We start from the raw sequence: 25,166 nt of genomic DNA on the forward strand, positions 1-25,166 counted from the left end.
ATTTGCTTAGACACAAAATATTGCTTACAATTATCTGCTTAGAAGGAAGAAAGAGGAGCAACTGCAACATTCCAGGGAGGTATGATAAAGGAAGGACTAAGCCACAGGACCAAGGACAGGACTGAGGAGTTATACGGCTATGTGTCATCAACAGATTTGGTCGTAAGTTAAAAATCGAGAGATAAGGGAAAGACATGAATCTAGGTTACCATTCCACAGTCTAGTTGAGTTGGAGGTGCTTTGGGGACATCAAACTAAGTAAGTTAGCCCGAAGCCAAATATGCTCTTCATTTTGATGTTTCACAACCGGGGTCTCTTGCCCCCCTACTCTACAGCCTCTTACATCCCTGCAGAACTCTTCTGAACTGAGAAGAGAATGTCCATTTGCAGAAAGGGACCAGAGCTGGGAGAAGAAATCAAACCACACACTTGAGACCATTTTAAATTTTTTTAAACTAAAAGAATAGACTTTTATTAAGCGCTGTAAGTTTCTTTCCATCAGCATTAACATAACAACAGATCAAATTCCATCACAGAACTCCTGAGACTTTCTCATTCCTTTCTGAGACATTTCCACTAAGTCCTGCAGTTTCCCCCAAAGAAGCATCCACTCCAACTTACATTAATACACTATGGAGCTTTTGTGGTGAGGTGGGCCAAAAGGCAGGGAAATTGGAATCTGGGAGTGGCAAAGAGAAATACGTATTATCCATCCACTAAACACACTGTCAAGAGCACAGGAAAAAAAAAACCAACAACAAAAGAATTTCTTACTTTTGTCAATAACATCATTTTTCAGGGAGCACTAAAAAAAATCACTGACTCTTTGCAGTTAATTTTTTTGGGGTTTTTTTGTTTTTGCTTTTTAATCTAGTATGTTAGTCTAAAAATAGAAGAAAATAAAAGGTAGGAAGAAAGTCCCTTCTGGGAAGGAACTGAAATGAATTTATCAGATCTGCAGGGTTATGAGATTAATAAAATCTGAAATATTTAACTTGCTTCATTTACATGAAAATTCACTAGCCATTATTTACTACCAACACAGACAAAAAATTCATCTATAAAAGTACAGGGACAATGTCAAAAGCTGAAATGAGTACCCCAGCCTAGGGGTTGTTTTATTTTGCTTTTAACTTAGAAAAGATGATTTTTTTTTGTAAAAAGTGACATTTTCTTAGAACACCAAAATAGCCTCAGACAATATTGAAGATAATCAGCAATAAAAGGGGACTAGGTGCACTGAGCTATCCGTACCAGCAGACTACATCAATAAGAAAAGAGAACATTAAAAAAGAAGCCGAAGTGATGGGAAAGAGGAAAATGAGAACACACAATGGAATAGTGAAAACTTACCCTCCCCTGAAACCCCAAGAATATTTAGGAAATATGCATCTGAAAGTGAAGAAGTATAATGATTAAACCTTTAGTAGATTTAGACTAACTACTTTAAACTGTGGTCTACTTGTATTGTCATTTCAAAGGGTAGGGGTGGTTAGAGGCTGAAAGGGTGGCACTGTATACCCACAGGGGCCTTCTAAGGTTTCAAAGGACTGAATCATCATACCCAAAGGGCTACTCTTATTCTTTCTATCCTACATAAGCATTTTTGCATCCCCTCCCCCAATACCTTGTCCATTTTTTTTCTCAGTGATGAAAATATTAGGGTTACTAGGCCAACAATGTCAAAAAAAATCTAGATGGAGACAAAAATCAAATATCCCTAGCCAAAGAAAGTGCTATTTCTTGGGCTTCAACTTGCCTGAAGTCCTACCTATATACAGTGAAATGATTAGAGTGAACTAAAGTTTGTTAGGAGTGGTCACTTAAAAAAGGTAGGAGTTACAGGTTGACCCAAAGACGCACAGGCAGAAGGACTGCAAGACCTTGGCAATTAGTGGCTGTTCACAACCAGGTTTGGGGTTCTGTTTTTGTTTTTGCTGTGTCCCTACAAGGTAAAGCAGCCATTTCTGGTGATTCCAGGATGACTTTGTCCGAGAGCAGTGACTGAGAATCAGAAGTGGAACCTCAAGTGGGTACAGCAAAGGTCCCCAATTTGTCTGCCAATTAGGAAAAGGTCATTTCTCAGTAATGAACCTTAGTTTTCCTGGCTTTTAAATTGTGTGTTTTGGGAGGTACACTGAAATCTAGGAACATAATTCTTTATAGTTCTTTCTTGTAACTTCCCAAACCCCAGTCAATCAAAACAAAATTCAAAGTTGGAAGTAAGCCACTTGTTTCATCCTGGGCTATGGAGATGCAAAGGTTTATGAAAGGGAGAAAAGCAAGTCTTTTGGCAAACTGGGATTATTTCTGTGAAAGCAGCAATTTTACCTCTCACAGTGAATGGCTATAAAATAACTGTTCATGTTGTGAGGACGTAAGAGTTAACAATACTGTCACCTGACTGCGTCAGACAGACCCACAATGCACAGAAACAGCAACTGAAGATACTCACCCTTCACTCCAAGTACTTGCTATTGAGCATTTTGTCAGGTAGCTAACCATTCACTCATTCAGTGATTCTGGTTACTTTCAGAGCGCCAAAGGACTCATCCTTCTGCGGCCCAGAAGGTGATTTTATGCCATCTAGATTTTCTATGAATTCCTTCCCTTCCTGGATATAAAAGTCCTAACCTTCAAGGGATTGCGAAAGGATGAGTAGGTCCAACTTTGAGAAGGGGACCAAATCTGGGGAGCTCATTTCAAAGAGGAAGTGGTCTATACTCATTTTTCTTCTTAGATATGGCATGGTACATACTCTTGCCACCTTTATTAGGTTTGTTTAAGAAATGTCTGGGCAAGGGGCAAGGCATACCAGGGCTCCTGTCCCCTGAAAATCATGAGTTCTCTTAAAGTAGGCTGGACTCGGGCTAAATAGCCTGAGACATTTTAGTTTCTTGAGACAAATGGGCAGATAGCAAACATAGTCTTCCAGTTGTATGGAAAAAAATCACCAAGAATCTGTTGTAAATTAAGATGCATGGTTATTTTTCCCCTAAATATAGAGAACCCTGCTAGAAGTCTAGTCAAGTTATAGTCTTATAGAAATGATATTTCTTGGGCAAGAATATCAAAGTCCAAAAGGAGCTGTGTGCGGCTAGAAGCCTCAATTCCTGAATGAAAATACACTACTAGTTTGTTACAAGCCTTGTTTCCACTCCCTGTATTTTGGCTGCCCAAAATGAGAGGAAGTGGAAAGCAAAGCTTTCTCAAGATTATCTCCAGCAAGGAGGAAGAATCTTTTTATCCTGGGCAGATCTTGGCCCCCCAGGGACTGATGGAGAATCTTTTATAGAATACCCCTCAAATCTCAGGCCAAGTTCTCTGACATCTTCCTTGCAAAGCAAACGAAAAGATCCTGTAGTCAAAATGTCAATGAATAAATGAAACAATCTAAGGTATGTAAAATCAAATTGTTACATTTCCTCACATCTCCCCACTCCATCATTCCAATGCTACTTGTTCCTCCTTGGATTCATGTCAAGCAGTTCTTGCCTGAAGCCAATTGGATCCTGGAGTTCCAAAAGCCATTTCTTCCCAATTGGCTGAAAGCCCTTTCAACCGGAAACTACCTCCTATCCCCTTGCTATCTCCAAACCTTCATAAAAAATGTGCAACTCTTCCCAACCCATTTCAACCTCCTGTTTTCACCATATGGGATGTGAGGGCTCTGTTCATAGTGAAGTATTTGTTGTTCTGAACAGGCAATCTCTGGAAAGTACTTTATGTCTGGTTTAGAGTAGCCCATCTTCTCATACCTGTGATAGGCTGTGACTTAGTAAGGATTTCAGATTTAAAGTATGGTCTTTTGAAACCCACCATTCCATAGCAGTGGAAGCATTTCTGGGAAATTCAGTAAATCTTCTGGAACTTTACCATGGATGTATGTGTATATATATCTGTATACACACATTTATATATATAAAATATGTATAGATAAATAGATCTGTCTCTTATATAAAGGGTATGTGTATGCATATAGATACACATGTTCATATATACACCCACACACACACACCTATACACATATACACACACATAGAGTCTTTTGAGTCCCTTTTGTACTCAGTTTTCTAACATTGATTCCCACCCTTTTGGAGTGTGGGCAGCAGAGAGTGGGTGAACTGTACCATATCTGCTAGTTTATAAACAATGCACTGGTAGGGAGGCAGGAAAAATCTGCCCAGTACTTTTCTGACTCACTTGAATCTCCCAGTACAAAGGCCATTGTAGTTTTTTTACGTGTATAAAATAAAAAATAAAATAAAATAACCCAAACCAACACTGTCTACTACCCTAAAAACATCTACCTATCTGATTGTCAGGCCAGAGCTAGAGGTGGCATACAAAAAATCACGGGGCAGATGAGTTAGGAGGAGGAGTAAGGAGGGTACTGATTAGCTACCAAGGTTCCATTACCTTAAGGACAAAAAAAAAAAAAATCAGGAAGCCACAGGTAGCTTACCTTACAACCCCATTCCTTATAAGCTTATGAAGGACATCACATTAAATATTCAGAAAGCCAAAGCCAGAACTTTCCCGTAGGGTTTACGTGATAGCATCTGCTTTCTGACAATTACTGCCCAGTCTTCCAGGAGATACAAGGAAAATATTGGTGCTATATATTTAAGAATCTGAGAAGTCTCCCAGGTTCTAATTCTGGAGCCAGAAAAGATAGGGAAGAAAAGGTAGATACAATAAATATGTATCCCCTTAAAATCCTAGGTAAATCTAGAGTAAACATTTATATCCTCCTCTAACTTGGGCCTAGAATCAGAAAAGTAGAGTTTTCTCCTCTCCCTGACAAGTGACGCCATCTTCACTTTGTCATTCCTCTTTCTGTTGGGCCACAGTTTCTAGCTCTAGTTCTTGCACATGGTTCTTCTCTCCATTCTTCACGGGGAGGCAGTGGTCATCATCATTACACACGTCACTGTCTCTAGATAAGGCACACTGGGATGGAGCCGGAAGATGATCACTCTTCTCTTCCATAATCAATGTGCCACTGTTTCCATTCACCTGGGAGCGGGGCCGGCCTTGATGAAGCTCCATGGGTTTAGAGATCCCATCTGAAGAGCCCTGTCAAAAACAAGAGGTACCTGGTGGAAATGGTAATCCCAAACTGGCTGGGCTTCCCCCAGCATGTTCATAAGGTAGACTGAGAAATTCTTCACAACTATCAGAGAGCCTAAAGGTCATGCCTTCTGGTACTCCCCTCAGAAGTGCGATCCAACAGCAATGATGACTCAATCACAGTACGACTGTCACTCACAGAGCTTTAACACACACACACACACACACACACACACACACACACACACACACACACACACACTTTGAGACAGGGTTTGTCTGTGTAGCCCTGGCTGTCCTTGAATTCAGGGATCAGCCTGCCTTTGCCTCCTAAGTGCTGGGATTAAAGGTGTACACAACCACTGCCTGCAAAAATGTATTTTTCTAGTACTTACAGTGATAGTATATTTTATCATGCTCCATTTACTGATGAGGAAGCTGAGGCACAGGAAAGCTAAAATAATTTGCTCAAGACAGAGAGTAGTGCAACTAGAAATCTATTTTAGGTGGGTCAGCCTCTACGCACTCAACTGCCATGTGACACTGAATAAATGCTGATAATCAAAACAGCAATTTACCAGGAAAGGGAAAAACCCCAGTGAGAAACATGGCAGAAGATCTATTGCAGTATCTTAGACACTTTTATAACTTAAACTCTAGACCTGTTACTCCTTGAGTGAGTGAGTGAGAGAGAGATTGAGAGAGAGAGAGAGAGAGAGAGAGAGAGAGAGAGAGAGAGAGAGAGAGAGAGAGAGAGCAAGAGCAAGAGAGCGCACGCGCCACGTGGAGGGTGTGTTCTTTTATTTGGCCCTGGGCAGGGCCACACCCCCATGGCACGTAAGCAGTAATATCACAGGTAAGCAGACTGTCGCAGAATCCTAACATTGGAACTAGGAAAAATCCACCAGATGGGTGGAACTTGTTACGTGGTAGATTCAACAAAGAACAGACAAGTGACCTCAGGATTTGAAAACATTAATACTCAAGGCCCTAGGAATAAACTTGGGAAGATAGAACTATAGTATGTGTGCCTTGTATATGCTGAAACAATTAGTCACTGAAGGACTTATGAACAGCACTAAAATGAAAAAGGAAAACCAGCAAGGTAGTCAGCAGTAGTGCTTTCCAAGGACAGTGAATTTGGTAATGATAAAGTTAATGTGAGCATTTCCATGGCCAGGTTACCACGAGAGAAGATGAAAGGGGCAGGAACGCTCTGACTGAAGATCCTTTATCATCCTTGTTTTCTCTCATTCTCCTCAACCACAAAATAGAATAGTGTGTACTTTGTATGCTCCCCAATGACTGGATGAGCTACTCCACGTAAAGCACTCTGAGTATGTGCCTGACATGCTCTAGAAACTCAGTAAATGAGCTGCACGGCAACAGGCTATTTCAAACCTTCAGCCTCTACCTCCTGTTACATGGCCCCAAGCAAATTACTGATGCCCTTAGAGAAATCAAGTTCTGATAATAATGGTTATGAGCTCATGCACTTGAGCCAGCACTTGAACCTAGCTTGGTTCTGATTCTGGCTCTAGCAATCAGAGCTGCTGCAGCATCGGAATCCACACAGCACAGGACTGCTGCATGGCTATGTATACATCAGGTAGCTCCAGCTGGAATGCCACTTCTGAAAACTCACTGGATGGACACTTTGAGATGAGATAATGTCATTCTTACCTCAGTTTCTCCCTAAAGTGGGAAGCAGTAAATACCCCACTAGCTATTCATGTGGCTTCAATGACCTGAGGCTGTGAATGTGAGTGGAAGACAGTGTGACAATGTGCACTGTGTCACCTTAAGTATTCCTTCTTATCATAAATCAGCACGTAGCTCCCATCCACCTGCTGCCCACTCCAGCTTTATCCACATGGCTGGTTCTTTGAGTCAATCACAGATTAGTCTATTCATTACATATTAAAGTAGGGTTTTCACACTGCATGCTACTACTTTAAGGGCATCTTCCTGTTTGACTCATTTTCTTTCTACATGTAATGCTTTCTGTCTTACTGACCCTGTTCTGAAGGAACTGGGGAGCCTTAGAAAATTCCCAAAGTTAGTGTCCTGTGGTTTGGAATACATCATAGAATGCTTTGTGTGTGGGAGTATCCTAGTTCAATTTTTGGTTCAAAATAACACCCTGATGTTTTTATGAGACTGTTTCTCTGTGTGGCTCTGGCTGTCTTGGACTCGCTTTGCAGACCAGGCTGGCCTCAAACTCACAGAGATCTGGCTGCCTCTGCCTCCTGAGTGCTGGGATTACAGGTGTGCAGCACCAACACTAGGCAATTTGCCGAAATTTTTATAATGCTTAACTAAAAATTAAACTCCTTTCATGAAACAGCAATAGGAAGAGATACCAAATGTTCAAATGTCTCTTCTGTTCTTGTTATCCAGATGACTCTCTGAAGAAAGAACATGCTACAAGTACAACATTAGCTAGGAGCACATTTTGGAGCTGAAACTCTACTTTAAGCTATAATATCTGCAGTTACTCACTTGTTTAAGTGTAGCCCCTCTGTTCCTGTTACCCTTTAAGTAAATCCAAATGGCTGTGTGAGCAGTAGCTAGTCCAATGTATCAAGCTTTCAGCTCTTTACTTATCAGAGTGAATTTTCCCCTCCACTCTTGTGTCAATAAAGAGGATTAAAAAATAACACCAAGGGCTGGAGAAATGGCTCAGCAGTTACGAGCACTGTCTGCTCTTCTAGAGGACCCAGGAGTTCAATTCCCAGCGGCCACATGGTAGCTCACAACTGTCTAACTCCAAGATCTGAGACTCTCACATAGACAATACATGCAGGCAAAACACCAATGCACATAAAATAAAAGTAAATAAATTGTAAAAAGATGACACCAGCTGGGCGTGGTGGCGTGTGCCTTTAATGCCAGCACTTGGGAGGCAGAGGCAGGTGGATTACTGGGAGTTTGAGGCCGGCCTGATCTACAAAGCGAGTCTAGGATAGCCAAGGCTAACACTGAGAGACTGTCTCAAAAAACAAAACAAAATAAAACAACCCCCCCAAAGATAACACCAAAACAAACACTAAATTAATTAATTAATTAATTAACTAACTAATTAATGGTTTTTATTGCAAGAGGGTCTCAGTACATAGCTCTGGCTGTCCTGAAACACCCATGTAGAGCAGACTGGCTCTGAACTCACAGAGATCCACCTGACTCTGCCTCCTAAGGGCTGGAATTAAAAGGGTGAGCCACTATGCTTGGCTAAGAGGATTTATTAGTGAAGTATGGCTGTATATAGAAGATTTTGGATTGATATTCTGATGACAGCTTGACATGGTGGCGCACACCTTTAATACCAGCAGTTGGGAGGCAGAAGCAGGTGGATCTCTGTGAGGCCAGCCTGGTCTACATAGAGAGTCCTAGGCCAGTTAGGGCTACCTAGTGAGACCATGTCTCAAAGAAAGAGAGAAGTGGAAAAGAAAGAGGACAGGAGATGGGGAGGGGAGAAGGAGAGGGGAAAGGTGGAGAGGAGAAAAGGTGTTATCTACCTTTGGACTCCATATTCACACTTGCTCATATGTGCACATACACACAAATAGGTGAAAGCTGGGGTGATAGAGCATTTGCCTAGCACATGCAAGGCCCTGGATTCAATCTCTAGGAATGAAACACACACACACACACACACACACACACACACACACACACACACACACACACACACACACACACGAGTAACAATGCTTCCATCTCCCATAAGGCAAAAGTCAAATTTTCTAAGCACCTCTGCTGGGTCCTCAAAGCTCAGACAGGCTTTAGATGATCTAGCTGTCAGTGTCACTCTGTTCCCTTCTGGCTGCATGCAGCATACTATACTAGTCACATGTCTTCAGGACATTGTACCTGGTATTGTGTGGCCCTTTATTCAGAAAAAGAAAGAGCCTCTGAAGCACTGTGGGGACATTCAGGGCGACAAACACTTACTGACCACCACACTGGGGAAGTGGGTTCTGAAATCAAATGGCTAGAAAGGCATTACACCTCCCCTTTCCCCCGCCCTCCCTCCCCTCCCCCACCTCCAGCAGCTCAGCTTCCCACAGTCTCTTGTAATTTAGCCAGAAGGGGGAAAAGACGTCAAGCCAGCTTGATAATTTCAAGAAAGATACTTACTTGCTTATTTCCTTTTTTGTGACCTTTGGGTCCTCTACCAGCCTGTTCTTTTCCGTGCCTTTTGCAAGAGGGAGAAAAGTGAGCATGAGAACACATGAAGCCCAAATCCCATTTTCACTTGGCTAACAACTCATCTTTTCTTGCTAATTTAGATGCTCATCTTTGGTATTGCTGCTGCAAACCTCTAGTCCTTTCATTTCTATGTTGTACTGAATTGTGTTCCTTGTTGTCCTCTAGCACAATAATTCTTTTCATCAAGCAGGGTGTTTGTTACACACTTGATGAACTAAAGTTAAAGCTTATTTCAATAATGCAAAGTTGACTCATACCACTTACCTCAACAGAAGGAAGGATTCAATAGCTGGGCACTTTCCTAGAGGTACACTAGCTATTCCAACCCATTCAAGTACATACCCCTTTCCTGGCCCACCGACAGAGACCACTTGCATGCCAAAGGATCCTCGACTTCTAGAAGATCTGCTGCCAGCCCACTGGCCCACCACCATGCCAGCAATTTCCAGTTTTCCTCCTTGGGGTGGGATTGGATGGAGACCTGGCAATTTAAGAACAGCAGTGGTGAATGGCAAGTGCAAGATAGGGCAAGAGGTGACACAAAAGATACTATACAATCTACTACTTCTTACTCGCATTTCTCTCTGATAAGATTGTGATAATAACAAGGGAAGCAAACGCAGAGAAGGGCCAATTGAAGATCTCTTGCTATAGATCCACTTTAACAAATGCAGTGGAAGCGATTCATTTTTTTCAACTATACACCCTGCCACTTAATAGGAATTTATTTAGAAAAATATGGCCCTTTTTTTCTGGCCCCAAATCTATATTTCCTTTAAAAAGAACCCTCGGAACTTTCATATAAGCATGTGTCTTCACACACCACTCAGTTCTACTCTAATCTTCACTTATCCTCCTCATCATTTTTCTCTCCCACCTTCACCTTCAAAACCAACCACTGAATCCACCTAGCGCTGCCCGCATGTGCATGGGCATCTAGTGGCCATGGGTAGCCTGAAAGGCCGCATCCCTGAAGAAAGCCGACTCTTGCTCCTCCAGTGGCCATTGGCTGCCAGTGGCTCCTCGGTTGTGGATGGACTTCTTTCCTAATCCATGCAGGGATTTTGCCTAGCCATGATCCTGTGAAGGTCTTGTGCAGCCACTGTGAGTTCGTATGTGCAATGGGTTTATTTTTTTCCAGAAAATAAGTTACCCACTACCTCTGGCTCTCACAATCTTTCTGCTGCCTCTTCTGCAAGGACCCCTAAGACTTGGGGGAGAGAGCATGGTATAAATGTCCCATTTAGGGCTGAGAACTGGGCATTGTCTTATTCCTTCACACTGACCAGTTATGGGCCTCTGTGTTAATTTCTATCTACTGTATATAGAAGCTTCTCTCATGAGGGCTGACAGAAGCACTAATCTATGGGTGTAAAGATAAGTGCTTAGTGACTAGTTTAATATATGTCCATTTGGAAGTAAGTAAATCCAATCAGAAAGTAGTTGGTCACTACCACAACATTCACACAACTATTGTACCAGTGGGCACATCTTGCCAAGGCAGTTGTTACCTTGCCTTACACAGTTCATAGGTAAGACTACTCATTACTTTTCTCCCTCAGTAGTGTGAATAGCACCCTCCAGCACTATGAAAGCTAGCCAGTAGGGATGAAGCTTTTAAGTTGGTACCAGCTTAATTTCTCCATGGCCTATGACTGAAGATGTGGTATGTTGAGCAAAATGCTCTTAGCATCAAGTCCTGGAGGGCAACTAAAACCAATGGCAATACCTTGCATTGCTTTGGGACTCCTGGGGACCCCACTGACCAACAACTTGTAAAAAGGTAACCCAGGGCAGTCCTCTCTGCTCTGCCGTACTCGGTTCAGCCAAGTGCTCTGGGCCTGGTGCCTTTCACGGTTCCCTGTGTCCCTGTGTGATCCTGTCCTGCCCCATGCGTGGGCTCATGCTCATGCTCCAGCTCTGCCTCCGGCTGCAGCCCTTCCTTTAGTGGACCAGGCTGCAGTGCGGCGCCAGCCCATGGCCGTGGAACTCAAGAATGACCTGAGCATCTGTGGAACCCTCCACTCTGTGGACCGGTACCTCAATAGCAAACTAACAGACACCAGTGTAACAGACCCTAAGAAATACCCTCACACATTATCAGTCAAGAACTGCTTCATCTGCTGGGCGTGGTGGCACACGCCTTTAATCCCAGCACTTGGAAAGCAGAGGCAGGCGGATCTCTGTGAGGTTGAGGCCAGCCTGGTCTACAAAGAGAGTTCGAGGACAGCCAAGGTTACACAGAGAGACCCTGTCTCAAAAAACTTGAAAAAAAAAAAAAAGGAACTGCTTCATCAGGGGCTCAGTCATCTGCTATGTGCAGTTGCCAGCAGATGAGGTAGACACACAGCTGCAACAAGACGCAGCAAGGACGGAAGCTCTTCTGCAGAAACAGTGATGGTGCCCCTGCCCACTTTCCCATTGGTGACCTGTAACTTGATGTCCAACAACTGAGGACAAGGACACCCCTGCCCTATACTTAAGGTGTGTTTTGCTTTGATATGAGAATTTTTCTTTTTGATTGAATGGATGAGAGAGATGATTCCTCAGTTTGAAGGGAGGGTAAGAAACCCAGGAACTGCAGACCGCTTCTGGACTGCTGCTAGTCCAGACCTTTCTCTCACCCTCCCTGGAGATGGTGGGAGCATCCTAGGCCTTTCCAGGGTGGCAAGTGATACATTTGGAGGATATAAAGAATCCGTCCTACATCAGGAATAAAGCTTATGATGCAAATTGGGAAGAAAAAAAAAAAAGCAACGTAACCCGTATCTGGCAATGTACTTTTTGTGTGATAGCCTATGGTGTATGAGTTAGGCATTGTTCCAAAATTATGGGGTAACTCCACTTACAGTCTTTATATATATCTTAGGAAATTTTCCATATGGCTTTGTCAAAGATTTTATTATTAGTTATCCTTCCCCCATATTCTCTCTTCTCCTCTGCCCTCAAATAGAAAGTCAATTCTTAAAATCTAGTTATTGGAAAATTGTAAGGTAAACCTATTTTCCATACAAATATGCCTCAGTATACAATATAGGATTAGCTAGATGAGCAAAGTAAATGGAAAGAATGAAATAAATATATAATTAAAAAGCTAAGACGTGATGAGCATCATGGTGCATATCCCTAATCCCATCATCCAGGAGACAGAGGGATGGAGACTGCAACAGGTTAATGCTGGTCTGGCTGGAATAGTGTGGCAGTTTGAATATGAAATATGCCACACAGCTTCCTATGTTACAACAATTGGTCCTAAGCTGGCAGTGCTTTCTGGAAGATCATGGGGCCTTTAGGAGTTTGAGCCTTGCTGGGTAATGTGGGTTACTGGGTGGGGGGGAGGCTTTGAGGTTTGTAACTGGCCCCTTTTCTGGCTTGAATTCTCTGCTTCCAGATTCACAAAGATCAACAAACAAAGAAAACAAACCACCGACAAGGTCCAGCCATGTGCCTTCCTTGCCATGACAGACAGTATTTCTTTAAAATGTGAGTTAAAATAAATGTCTCTGTCCTGTTAGGTATTTAGTCACAGCCACAAGGAAAGCAACAAAAACTAACCAGAACTGTTGTAAAAACCAGGAACAATTCAAAACAAGATGACAGGATTGCTTCCTGAAGACAGGAAATTATGACTGTGTGAGAGCTCACAAGCACAGTAGAGTTTGAGGGCAGCCTGGTCTACAGAGTGAGTTCTAGAACAGCCAGGACTGTTACACAGAAAAACCTAGTCTCAAAAAAGAAAAAAAGAAGTTAAAGGCAACAGAATCAGGAATTCAAGGCCATCCAGGTTACGTGATACTCTGTGTCAAAAATAACAAGGACTTTGGAGTTGAGTAGGTCTTCTGACACATGGAAAGAAAGCAAAGTTTTAAACCACTGAATACATTTAGCCCCTTGTTCCAGTTTCATTTCTGTTGCCGTGATAAAATAACCTGGCAAAAAACAACTTGTGGGAGAAAGAGTAAATTTTAGCTCACAGTTCCATCATAGTAGAGAAATTCAAGTTGCAAGAACTCTAAGCAGCTGGTCACATCATGTCCACAGGTAAGAGCAGAGAGCATGCACGCATGCTTAGAGCTTAGTGGAATTTACTCTTCTGCAGTCCAGGGCCCCAAACCAGGGAATGTGCTGCCAAGTTTCAGCTGGGTCTTCCCTATGCCAAGTGAGGCAACCACAACAATTATCACAGACATACCCATAGGACAAGCGATCTAGACAGTTCCATTTTAAGAGACTCTTCCTATTGATTCCAGGGTGGATCAAGTTGACAGTTAAAACTGGGCACCGTAACCTTTGTAGGAAAGTAGGACTCTAGGGTTTACTACTCTTATAAGGACAATAAAACGCACTTGGTGATTTTACAGTGTCCTTTCAGGAGGCAGGAAGCAGGTAGGAGGCTTTTGTGAGCTATCAGTCGCTGAGGCAATGGTGAGAACTTCCCAAGAACTTGGCCTCAGTTAAGGCATCTTTTGAGATTCTCACAACACAGTCAGCACACTGACAATCAGAGATCAGTTAAGCCAGCTTAAAGGCATGGAATGGCTGGCCCCTGGGTCTATGAGAGCTGACTACACTTTCATACTGTTCATATAAGCCCACCTTTGAGCTAAGTATAGCACCTGAGTCTTGCGACCCTAAAAGACTAAGTTCAACTTCCAGTTTTTCTATTTTTAAATAGAGGACCCACATACAATACACATGTTCAACAGCACAGGTACACTCACCTGATGACAGACTCTTGCTATTTCATGTTAAATAGCCCTATTGTTTATCCAGTTTCAGAGCTGGGGATGCATGCCTCTCAGAGGCAGAACGCCTGCTTAGCATGTTTAAAGTGTTGGGGTTGGTACCAGCCATCACACACACAGAAAATCGTGTTTCACTAGAAGCAAGTTGTTTAATATATCAAGATCTGAGCTGCTGGGATCATGTTTGTATTCTCCTCATTAAACATATTTATGCATATATGCATGTACTTGTTTTCTTTACTAGGATGTAGTCCTTTGAGGGTGTGGATGATCACATCTCTTTCCATGACTTTAGAGCTGAAGTAGGCAATGTATCATCAGGTCTACCCCTAGAGGGAAGGTAGCTACATCAAGCTACTGCCATGTTCAAAGCCTGGCATGTACTCCCAATGCTTTGCCTATGAACACCTTCCTGCAACTGCCTATAAGAAAGGAACGAACTAACAGCAACCATTAAGATATAGTTCATACGGAGTATAACTATCTAAGTAATGAAGTGACAACTGATTCTTGGTTTTCCATCAGTCCAGACCACATGAGCTTGGATAATGAGAATCAAATCAGTGAGAAGTAACCATCTCTATTGAGAATGGTCTTGGGTTTCAATAGACTTTCTTCTCTAGGATGCAACATTTATAATGACATTTCAAACCAGTATACCACACATGGACTTCAAACAAAGTAAGATATACACAAAACTGCAGATTCTATAACTGGCAGTGAACTAGACAGTTCATTATGAAATACATTAGATGACCTCATTCTTAGATACTGACCTGCAAATCCTCGACTCCTTGCTTGAGGGGGAGGTGGAAACGAGCCCATGGCTCTGGAATAGAGAGAAACAGGGTAGAGAGAGGGCACCATGGGCGGCACGAGCGTAGGTGATGGAAGTAGAGCAGAAGGTGGTGGGTGATTCATGTTGACGCCTTCAAGGATACTCTGCCTCATCTTTTCCACTTTGCTTGCCAGGTCAGCCTTCAGATGAGGAAAAAAATTAGTATTGATTTCAACTTCCCCTGTGTTTCATGCACAGTGCTGAGCACTCTAGGTGCACTCTTGTAATTTTATTTCCATTGTGGGAGTTGAGGCCAGAGTGAAATGCTTCTAGACTACAGCCTCAGAAGCCTGCTTGGCACTAACACTCTTCATAAGAAACCTACAATGCCATAAGATTAGTTCTAACCAGCGGCTTGTGAGGAACATTATCTATGGTGACAAAAATAGAGCAATAAGTACATCAGCAAATGGGTGATTGTGGGCCAACAAGAGGCTAGGCCATTCTTTTAAGGAAGAGGTAACAAAATCAGGCAACAGAAAAAAGAAAAAAAAAACTCCAACACTTAAAGAGCCCTGTAACCTCTCCCATACTCAAGACTGGAGACCCTTAGCTCTGGTGAGGGTATGTGCATATACCTAGTCCCAGAGGTTGGTAAATTTGTGGAAAAGGTGGTCAAGTGCATACTGTAGGCTTTGTGGCCACACTGTGTCTGCAGCAGCCACTCTTCTCTGCCATTCTAGCAGGAAAGAACTCGCAGATATGTACATGAATGAATGTCGCCCTGTTCCAATAAAATGCTATTTATAAAGAACAGGGCAGGACAGGAGTAATTTGCTGACCCCTCCTCTGGTCCCTCAGCTCACACGCACTAAATAGATAAAATCGTGAATAAAGTTTCCCTTTCCTACCTTTCACAAGGTTATATTGTAAAACCTACTCTAACATTTACTTCCTACTCTCTTCAGTTTCTTTCTTTCTTTCTTTTTTTCTTTTTTGAGACAGGGTTTCTCTGTGTAGCGTCGGCTGTCATCGAACTCACAGAGATCCACCTGCCTCTGCCTCCCAAGTGATGGGATAAAGGCGTGCGCTCCTACTGCCAGGCTCTCTCTTCTATTTCTAGCCTCCCTCTCCCCCCAAAATTACTACTTACAAAGTGACTTGCAGTGTGTGTAAATAAGGAAAAATGAAATTCCAAGAGTTCCAGGAAGGGCAAATAGTATACATGGGAATTCCATGGAAAAGAAATAACTCTCAGTAAGAAAAAAAATTATAAAAACTTTAAATGAGGGAAAACCACAATTTACCAACACATGCTTTTGTAGCAGACATACATTTGATTATAGGTTCTGGGGAGCATGCTGATTACATTTAGCTTGGGTCAGACACGTGTTTTACTTCTGTTCCCTACTGCCCAAATGTTTGAGCTCTTTCCCTGCTCCATGCCTATTAGTTCATCTGCACAACAGATCACAGGTGTGGACTGGTACCTGGCCATCACAGAGTTCAACCAGGGACACTCGCTCTCGGCCTGCTTTAATGAGCTTGCTCTGAAACAGCTTGCCATCAAAGTAAATCCAGGGGCAGCAATGCTCCCAAGGGACTGGCTGGCCACATGCATCATTAGCAAACAGAGCTGTGTCGACCCCACTCATGAACAGGGCAGCAAGCTGGATCCCTCGAGCATCCAGTTTCTCAATCTGAAACCATCACAGAGAAAAAGATTAAGAAACTACAAGGAAAAAAAAAGAGAAAGAAATGAAAAACTTTATATCTAAAACAATCTAAAATCTGTGGCTTCGTATGGTTTGTTGCAGTTAAAATGCAGATGTCCTAAAGTATTATATAAAATGATCTTTAGCTATGTTTATATAAAACATAAATGAACATCATAGTTAGATTTGGGTCCTATCCCAAGATATCTCATTGTATATATGCAAATATTAAAAAGTCTGAGAAAGAATCTCAAATGTGAAATATGTCTGGTTATTTCTATGCATTTCAGATAAGAAATACTTAACCTAGATTGTCATTAGTAGCATTTATTATTATTCCTGTCATGTTGACTCTTCCAGTTAAATTAGAACATGCTGGGCTAGCAGGATGGTTCAGTTGGTAAAGGCACTTGCTGCCAAGACTGATAATCCGAGGTTGAGCCCCATGGTAGAAGGAGAGAACCAAATCTTTCAAGTTCTCCTCCAATTTCTACACATACTTCATGGATCACATGCATCCCTTTGCACTGTACCCCCAAATAAATGAATAATAAATGTAAAATACTTTTTAAAAACATAGTCTTACTCTATAGTTTAGGCTGCTCTCACAGCCACGGTAATCCTTCTGCCTCAGCTTGCTGAGTACTGGAATTACAGTCATGAGCTGTCGCACATAGTGCCTTCCAATAGTCACTTGAGTGCTTAAATAGCTCTTATGCTCACATTTTCCTGCGATGATTTAGAGGATACTCATTTTGACCCTCAAATTTGGAAATTTCAAAAAGTAAAAGCCAAAAGAATATTCGATACAGATGATAGAGCAATGAAATAAATGAGAAGTCTTACAAACGCTGAGGAATATACATTACATCTAAATAATATACATTGCGAACCCTGAAAATGTTCCCACTTGTCAACTCAGAAAGTTTACTTGTAAGAATCAGTTCTAGCAAGGTGATGGTGTATGGACTGAGGAGGCTGAGGCAGGAGGACTGCTGTAAATTCAAGGCCAGCCTGGGCCAAGACAATATATCTTATCTCAAACCAACCAGTACCCAGTAAAACAAACAACACACACACACACACACACACACACACACACACACACACACACACACACATACACAACTCTCTTCTGCCAAGCATGCTCGATCACAGCTACAGTCCCGACTACTCAAAGAGCTGAAGTGACAGGCTCATTTGAGCCTAGGAGTTTGATCTCAGCCTAGGTAATGGAGCAAGCGACATTTCAGAAACAAAATGTCCCCAAATCTGAAGCTTTCTGAGTGTTGACAGGATGCCAAAATCGGATGATTCAATAGCTGTTCTCATATGACAGGTTACAGTCAAAACACAGATACACTCAAACTGCTGTACAGGATTATAGACTATATTCTAAGGAGGTGCACAAGGCAATAAATCTTTATGCATAAATATGCAATCATCACACTACATTAAGGAAAACTGGAAATAATCTAAATGGATAACAGTATAATTACATGATATATCCATATGATAAAAATTACTGAGCTGGGCAGTGGTGGCGCATGTCTTTAATCCCAGCACTGGGGAGGCAGAGCCAGGGGGATCACTGTGAGTTTGAGGCCACCCTGGTCTACAAAGCGAGTCTAGGACAGGCAAGGCAACATAGAGAAACTTTGTCTCCAAAAACCAAAACCAAACAAACAAACAAAATTACTCAAAAAAAATTTGGGGGCTTTTTGAGACAGGGTTTCTCTGTGCACCTCTGGCTATCCTGCACTTGCTTTGTACACCAAGCTGGCCTCAAACTTGTGGAGATCCACCTGCCTCTGCCTCCCAAGTCCTAGGTTTAAAGGTGTGTGCCCAGCTTAAATTCCCCAGTTTTTAACACATAGGAAATATGCATTATGATAAGTACAAAGAAAGCACAATACACTTCTCTCAGTATTCCTGGGAGACTGGTTCCAGAACCCCTTGAAGATAACTAAACCTATGGATGCCCAAGTCCCTTATGGAAAACAGTGCATTTGTATATAGCCTGTACAATCCTTCTATAGGCTATATTAGCTCTACATTACCTTATTGTTAACAGGCTTCATATTTGTACTGTTTGGTGAATAATGACAAGAAATAAAGTTAAGATGCAATGTTTGGTATTTTTAAGATTTATTTATTTATTATTTTATGTGTTGGACTATTTTTGCCTTCATGTACCTTAAGTATGCCACTTGTGCGAAGTGCCCTGGGAGGCCAGGAGGACTTGAATTTTCTAAACTAGAGTTATAGATGGTTGTGAGTAGCGGGTGTCAGGAACCAAACCTGGGTCCTCTGCCAGAGAAGTAGGTGCTTAGAACCGTCTCTCCAGACCCATTGTTTTGTTACATTTCATTTCTCTTCTCTTCTTTCTTTTCTTTTTTTCAGTCAGAGTATCTCTGTGTAGCCCCGGCTGCCCTGCTCTGTAGACCAGGCTGGCCTTCAATGCTGCCTCCCATGTGCTGGGATTACAGGCGTATGCCACTGCACCTGGCTTTAAATTTTTTTTGATGTACAGTTGACTTTTCATATGCAAAAGTGGCTGGTGTGATTTATAATCACTATTCTGATACATAGGAGAAGCATACAAAAAGACTGCAAAATGTGATCATCAGCAACCCCTCCTCTGAATCAAAGAAAGATAATATCGACAACTGATTGTATATGCAGCTGGATAGTGCTCTCCGGAGTTAAGAGCACTTGCTGTTTTATAGAGGACCCAGGTTCAATTCCCAGCACCCACAGGGTGGCTCACAATCATCTGTAACTCTGATTCCAGGGGATCCAGTCTTCTGTTCTGACTTCTGTGGGTACTAGACATGCACACAGTGTATAAAAATTCACACAGGCCAAACATTAACACACATAAAAATAAGTAAATAAAAAGTTAAAGCTAATCATAGTGGCTATTTAAGGCTGGCATGTCAGCTGCCTCAATAAAAAAGTTGATGCATTAAAAGTTTCCTTCTGGCTATGATTTGGCCATAAAGAGCTGGTCTAGGTCTCAGAAATTTGCTATCAAAAGAACCATCGCATGTGTCTTAGATTGCTGCATCTTTCCATAGTTGACCTAATAAATTATGATGTTGCAAGTCCCAGTCTCTCTCTCTCTCCTCTACCACTGAGCTGCAGCCCAACTTCAAGTTTATTTTACCATTTTGTTTGAAATCACCACCTACTCCAGGATGGTCTCACTCTCTTTACGTTCCTGCCTCAGATTTTAAGTATGTGTCGCCTGCTTAGTTGGTCCTCTCCCTCTTAGAAGCCATCTCCCTCTGACAAGTCTAATATTAAAATGATAAACTATCTGTACTGGTTAGTTTCTTCTGTTTTGTTGACTTGACACACACTAGAGTTATATGAAAAGAAGGAACTTCGATTAAGAAATTATGTTCATCACATTGAACTGTTGGGGAGCCGTAGGGCATTTTCTTGATTAATGACTGATGTGTGAGCAAGCCAGTCAGCAGCACTCGTCCACAGCCTTTGCTTCAGTTCCTGCCTTCAGGTTTCCATCTTGAGTTCCTGCTCTGACTTCTCTCAGTAATGGACTATAAAGTATAAGCTGAAATAAATATTTCCTGCCCCAAATTGTCATCGATCACTGTTTTATCACAACACATAACTTTTGCAAACTAGTATACTACCCTCCCTATTCAGCTTCAGGCGCATTCTACTATATCTGGTTTGATTTTATAAGTCTTACTTGGTTTTGATCAACTTTACTCTAGGGCTGGGGTATTGGAGTGATTAAAAAGAATCAAGTTAAAGATCAAGTCATCTCTCACTGTGGATGCAATGTGACCAAGTTTTCAGGCTCCTGCTACCATGACTTTATGGCCACGACAGACTGCACCTTCAAACTGAACTAGAATAAATAAATAAATAATTTTGTCACAGCAATGAGAAAAGTAATAAATACAGGCCTCAAAGGAACCTAGGGGAGGGGTGTCTTGCATTAATAGCTAGTATTTATGGAGTACAGTATATTTAAAATATACACATATACATGAGAGTGTTCTGTTTTATACACATTATTTAACTTATTACATCTACAGTCCCATGAGTAAAGAAATAAAAGGTAATGAGGCCAAGTAATAACCTAGACAGTGTGAGTTGATAGGAAGCAATGACGCCAAGCTTGAAGCACAAGGCAACCTATCTTTTTAGTCCAATTGCTATACTACCTTAACATTTTGTTTTGTTTTTCAAGACAGGGTTTCTCTGTGTAGTCTTGGCTGTCTGTAACTAGCTCTGTAGACCAGGCTGGCCTCGAACTAACAGAGATCGTACCAAGCGAGCTCAGGATAGCTAAGGATACACAGAGAAACCCTGTCTCGAAAAACAAAAGAAAACAACCAACCAAACAAAAAAACACAAACAAAATAAAAAATACCAACCAACCAAACAAACAAAACCCAACAACTAAAAGCCAAAAACCCCAAAACCAAAAAACTACCACCATCACCACAACCACCACTAAAACCCAACCAACAAACAAAACAGAACAACAATAACAAAACAGAAAAGAAAGAAAGAAAAACAATAAAAACAAAACAAAAAAACTAGTGCTGGAGAGATGGCTCGGCCACTAAAGGCCAGGCTCACAACAAAAAAGAAAAGAAAACAAAAATGCTTGAGGAAAGTGGGACAGAGGGGAAGATATCCTCCTGGGACTTTAGGTGAGAGAAGCATGGGAGAATGGGGAAATAGAAGGATCCAGAGGGTCCTAGAAACCTACAAGAAGAACATTATGATGGGCAGATCTGGGCCCAGAGGTCCTGCTCAAATTATGGCACCAGCCAAGGACAATACGTGCAGTGAATTTTGAACCCCTACCCAGATCTAGCCAATGGACAGGACATTCTCCATAGTTGAGGGGAGAGTGGGGTATGACTTTCACATGAACTCTGGTGCCCCATATTTGACCACGCCCCCTGGATGGGGAGGCCTGGTGGTACTCAGAGGAAGGATAGCAGGCTACCAAGAAGAGACTTGATACCCTATGAGCATATACAGGGGGAGGAGGTCCCCTCACTCACAGTCATAGGGGAGGGGAGAAGGGGAAAATAGGAGGGAGGGAGGAATGGGAGGATACAAGGGATGGGATAACCATTGAGATGTAATATGAATAAATTAATAAAATATATTAAAAAAATAAAATAAAATAAGTTAAAAAAAAACCAAAAATGCAGGATTTTTTTTCTTTTTCAAGACAGGGTTTCCAAGTGTAGCCCTGTCATCCTCAACTCACTTTTGTAGCCCAGGCTGGCTTCAAACTCACAGAGATCTGTCTGCCTCTGCCTCCAGAATGCTGAGATTAAAGGTGTGCACCACCATATCCGGCTCACCTTGAGTTCTTGAAGCTGATCTGGTTCATAAAGCTGGGTAGACACTGCCTGTGCAAGGAAGGTGTCAAGTTCATGACGATGCAGGATCCGGCCACCAGGCCACTGAACCATGTACCTAGAAAGAAAAACAACATTATTTAATCAGAGCTATCATCATTTATGCCACAGCCATTTACTAAGAACCTAAAATGGTGCCAAACATTATAGCACACACCTATAATTCTATTACTTAGGAGAAAAGGCAGGAGGATAGAGTGAGTTCCAGGCTAGCCTGGGCTTCATAGCAAGACACTATCCAAAATAACACTAACAAGTGCTAGGGCTGTAGAGAGGTCGCCTAGTATGCACACAGCACTGGAATCACAGCACTGGAATCAATTCTCCAAACTCTAAAACAAAAACACAAACATGCATACACACACACACACACACACACACACACACACACACACAGACACACAGACAAAATACTCCACAAGCTTATCAGGAATTAAACTCTGGGCTACTTTATAATGATTCCAGATCTGAGTGGTAGGGAAGGCAGGCATGAACAATACTGACAGTGCAGTATGTTATGCATCAAGAAAAAAAATTGCAAGAGTTCTACGAGAACACAGAAGAGTCTCAATGGTCAAGGAAGTCAACCCCCCAAAAAAACTCATCAGGAGCAGAGTTTCAAGGGTATTGTATAATTTAGTGAGACACAGGTAGGAACAGGGTGCTCTAAGATCTTCTAGGGAAGAATAATCTGGAGGCTTGATTTGGCAAGATGCACCTGGCTTAATATGGCTGAAAGACACAGTAGGTAAAATTATAAAGTAGGCCACTATATCATAGACTCCAAATAAGATTATGGAAGGTAAATGTTTGCCCCCAAATTGTAGGAAGACATTTAAGGGCTGTCAGCAGGAGAGTGATGTTGCATATCAATTGAGGTGACTGACTCTGTGACTCTGTGGCCAAAGATGGACTAGAGGAAGGCATTGTCAGTGATGATGAAGTCCTTTGGGGATAAAGAGAAGAACTATCACTGTATAAACCCCAGGCTTGGTCATGGGGATTTCTTTTCCCACAGTGCTAGGAATGGAATCCAGGATGACATGCATGTTAGGCAAATCTCTGTCACTTTCAACCCTTGACCACAGGTTTTACAGGAGGACAGGAACGAGAAAAGAAGAGCCCAACACTCCAAGAACTCTGGCTTGGGAAGATGACAGGATGACTTGGTAACATTTTTCAAGACAGGAAATCTAATTAAGTACCTATTCATGAATATTTGAATTGACTGTCCACAAACTGAATGTCTTACTATCATAGAATGTAGAGACAAGTGGAAAAAAATCCAACAAATATATCAGTATAAATATGTACTTATCTCCTTGAAGGCCTATAAGACAACGAATATGTACAACTCTAGAGTTGTAAAGACCTTGGAAACTTGGCATTTAAAGTAAGAGATATTTGGAGCAACACAGGGGAGGTACTCCTGGGGACTCTGGCCCAATTACTACAACCACAATGTGGCCTGGAATCTAGAATCCTCTCTGAGCTACTACCGTCCTCTCTCAGGGGGTTGGGGTGGGGACAGTATAAGCATTCCTACCACCAATACTTTCCTTCAAACTCAAATTCCTTTGAATTTTACAATGACTCTGGAATGGCAGGAATGACAACTCCCGTGACTTCTTTAGCAACTGTATTCCAAATATCTAGGACAGGATATGTAGGCAGAACTCCACATCCCCCACAAAACTTCCCTTTGTCTAGAGTATTTTGTACCATCTTTCCTGTTCGTACATTGTTCACCTAAGATATTTGTTCATATTTTATAATTTCGGATATTATATTATTTAGCACATAATTCACAGCGTGTCTTTCCTAAAGTGTCCTGTTTATCAATGCATTTTTGCCTTGAAGACAATTTTTAATAATTGATTTATTTATTTATTTTGGTTTTTCGAGACAAAGTTTCTCTGTGTAATAGCCTTGGTTATCCTGGACTCTCCTTGTAGACCAGGCTGGCCTCAAACTCAGCGAGATCCACCTGCCTCTGCCTCCCTGAGTGCTGGGATTAGAGGCGTGCGCCACTATGCCCAGCTACACTATGCCCAGCTAATAGTTTCTTGATTTAGCTTTACTTAAGCTTTTATTTTAAAACCTTTTATCCTAGTTTGTTGACAAATGTAAAGTGGGGGGGGAGGGAGAGAGGGGGGGGAGAGTTCAAATGTTACCATCAAGCTGTAAAATGAGAAGTATAAACAGAAGACATTTAAAAGCACAGGCTGTGTGCTTAACGAATAAAGCTTCAATGCTTTGCTGATTATCGACAAAGAAAGTTTATTCATGTGCCTATGTGAATTACCAGGAGGTCTAGGATTTTGTATGATCTTGATGATCTTTATTTATTATTTATCATTTATCATGAACCCTTTATTACATAGTATAGAGAGGGTATTGGTAAATATTTATTGGAAGAGTAATGCATTAATCAGGCCAAGCTAAAACAAATAACAAAAGGTAAAACAACAACAAAAAGAACTTAACCAAAACAGCTTCTAAAGCAGAATTATTTGAATTACATCTTGAATGCTATTTTTAAGAAAATGACCTAAAGGAGTCAACCGTGAGAGAAAGGCAAGCTCACAGAAAGTCTAAGACAATACACAGAGCATGATCGTAAGGTGCTTCTGAGTGCTGACTAAATGTATCTAGAGAATCAGAGAGCGCTGTACAGAGGAGGAACTGACTTACTTTTTTAGGGATTAGAGGTTTGTGCTTGGTTTGATTTATACTCCAGTGTTAATCTGAAATCGCTCTCTAGACTTAGCATAAAGAACAGCACAAGAGGTACTCGACAAATATTTGCTGAACAAATAAGTCACTGTCAGCATATGCTAAGCTCCATTTCTGAATCAGTGCTGCTATTTGACTAGTGTTGAATAAATTATGAGACACAGTGTAGGGCCTAAAAAGTCAACAGGATGTAAGGACTGCAGAAAATAATAATTATCATGTACTACGTTCCAAACTATGTGGTTCCACTGAGGATTTTCTCTGGCAAAACCGTATCACGGAGGTTAGAGAACTGGCTTAGTGGTAAAGGGCACCTGCTGCTCTTGTGGAGGACGTGGGTTTGGTTCCCAGCACCCACATGGTGGCTAACCATCATTTGTAATTTTAGCTCCAGAGGATTCAATGCCAGCTTTTGGCCTCCATGGGCACTGCATGCACGTGGTGCACAGACATACATGCAGGCAACACTCATACACCTAAAATA

The 25,166-nt window shown here is 41.8% G+C and overlaps 1 protein-coding gene across 2 annotated transcripts in view; it reads right to left on the reverse strand.

Moving 5' to 3' along the window:
* Positions 1 to 438: 438 nt before the first annotated feature.
* FAM120C (family with sequence similarity 120 member C) overlaps positions 439 to 25,166 on the reverse strand; it is a 125,024-nt gene continuing 100,296 nt past the window's right edge. The window contains exons 11-16 of one of the 2 annotated variants that reach the window (XM_084789290.1): positions 21,890 to 22,004; positions 16,299 to 16,508; positions 14,807 to 15,008; positions 9,628 to 9,766; positions 9,214 to 9,271; positions 439 to 5,079 (exon numbers count right to left, since the gene is read on the reverse strand). In XM_084789290.1, coding sequence (XP_084645416.1) covers positions 4,828 to 5,079; positions 9,214 to 9,271; positions 9,628 to 9,766; positions 14,807 to 15,008; positions 16,299 to 16,508; positions 21,890 to 22,004 — 976 coding nt within the window. In that variant the 3' untranslated portion in view covers positions 439 to 4,827. The remainder of the gene's footprint in view (positions 5,080 to 9,213; positions 9,272 to 9,627; positions 9,767 to 14,806; positions 15,009 to 16,298; positions 16,509 to 21,889; positions 22,005 to 25,166) is intronic. The other variant, XM_084789292.1, reaches the window with a different exon arrangement.

The sequence above is a fragment of the Acomys minous genome (assembly GCF_964271855.1).
Source record: "Acomys minous genome assembly, chromosome: 7".
NCBI classification, from domain to species: Eukaryota; Metazoa; Chordata; class Mammalia; order Rodentia; family Muridae; genus Acomys; species Acomys minous.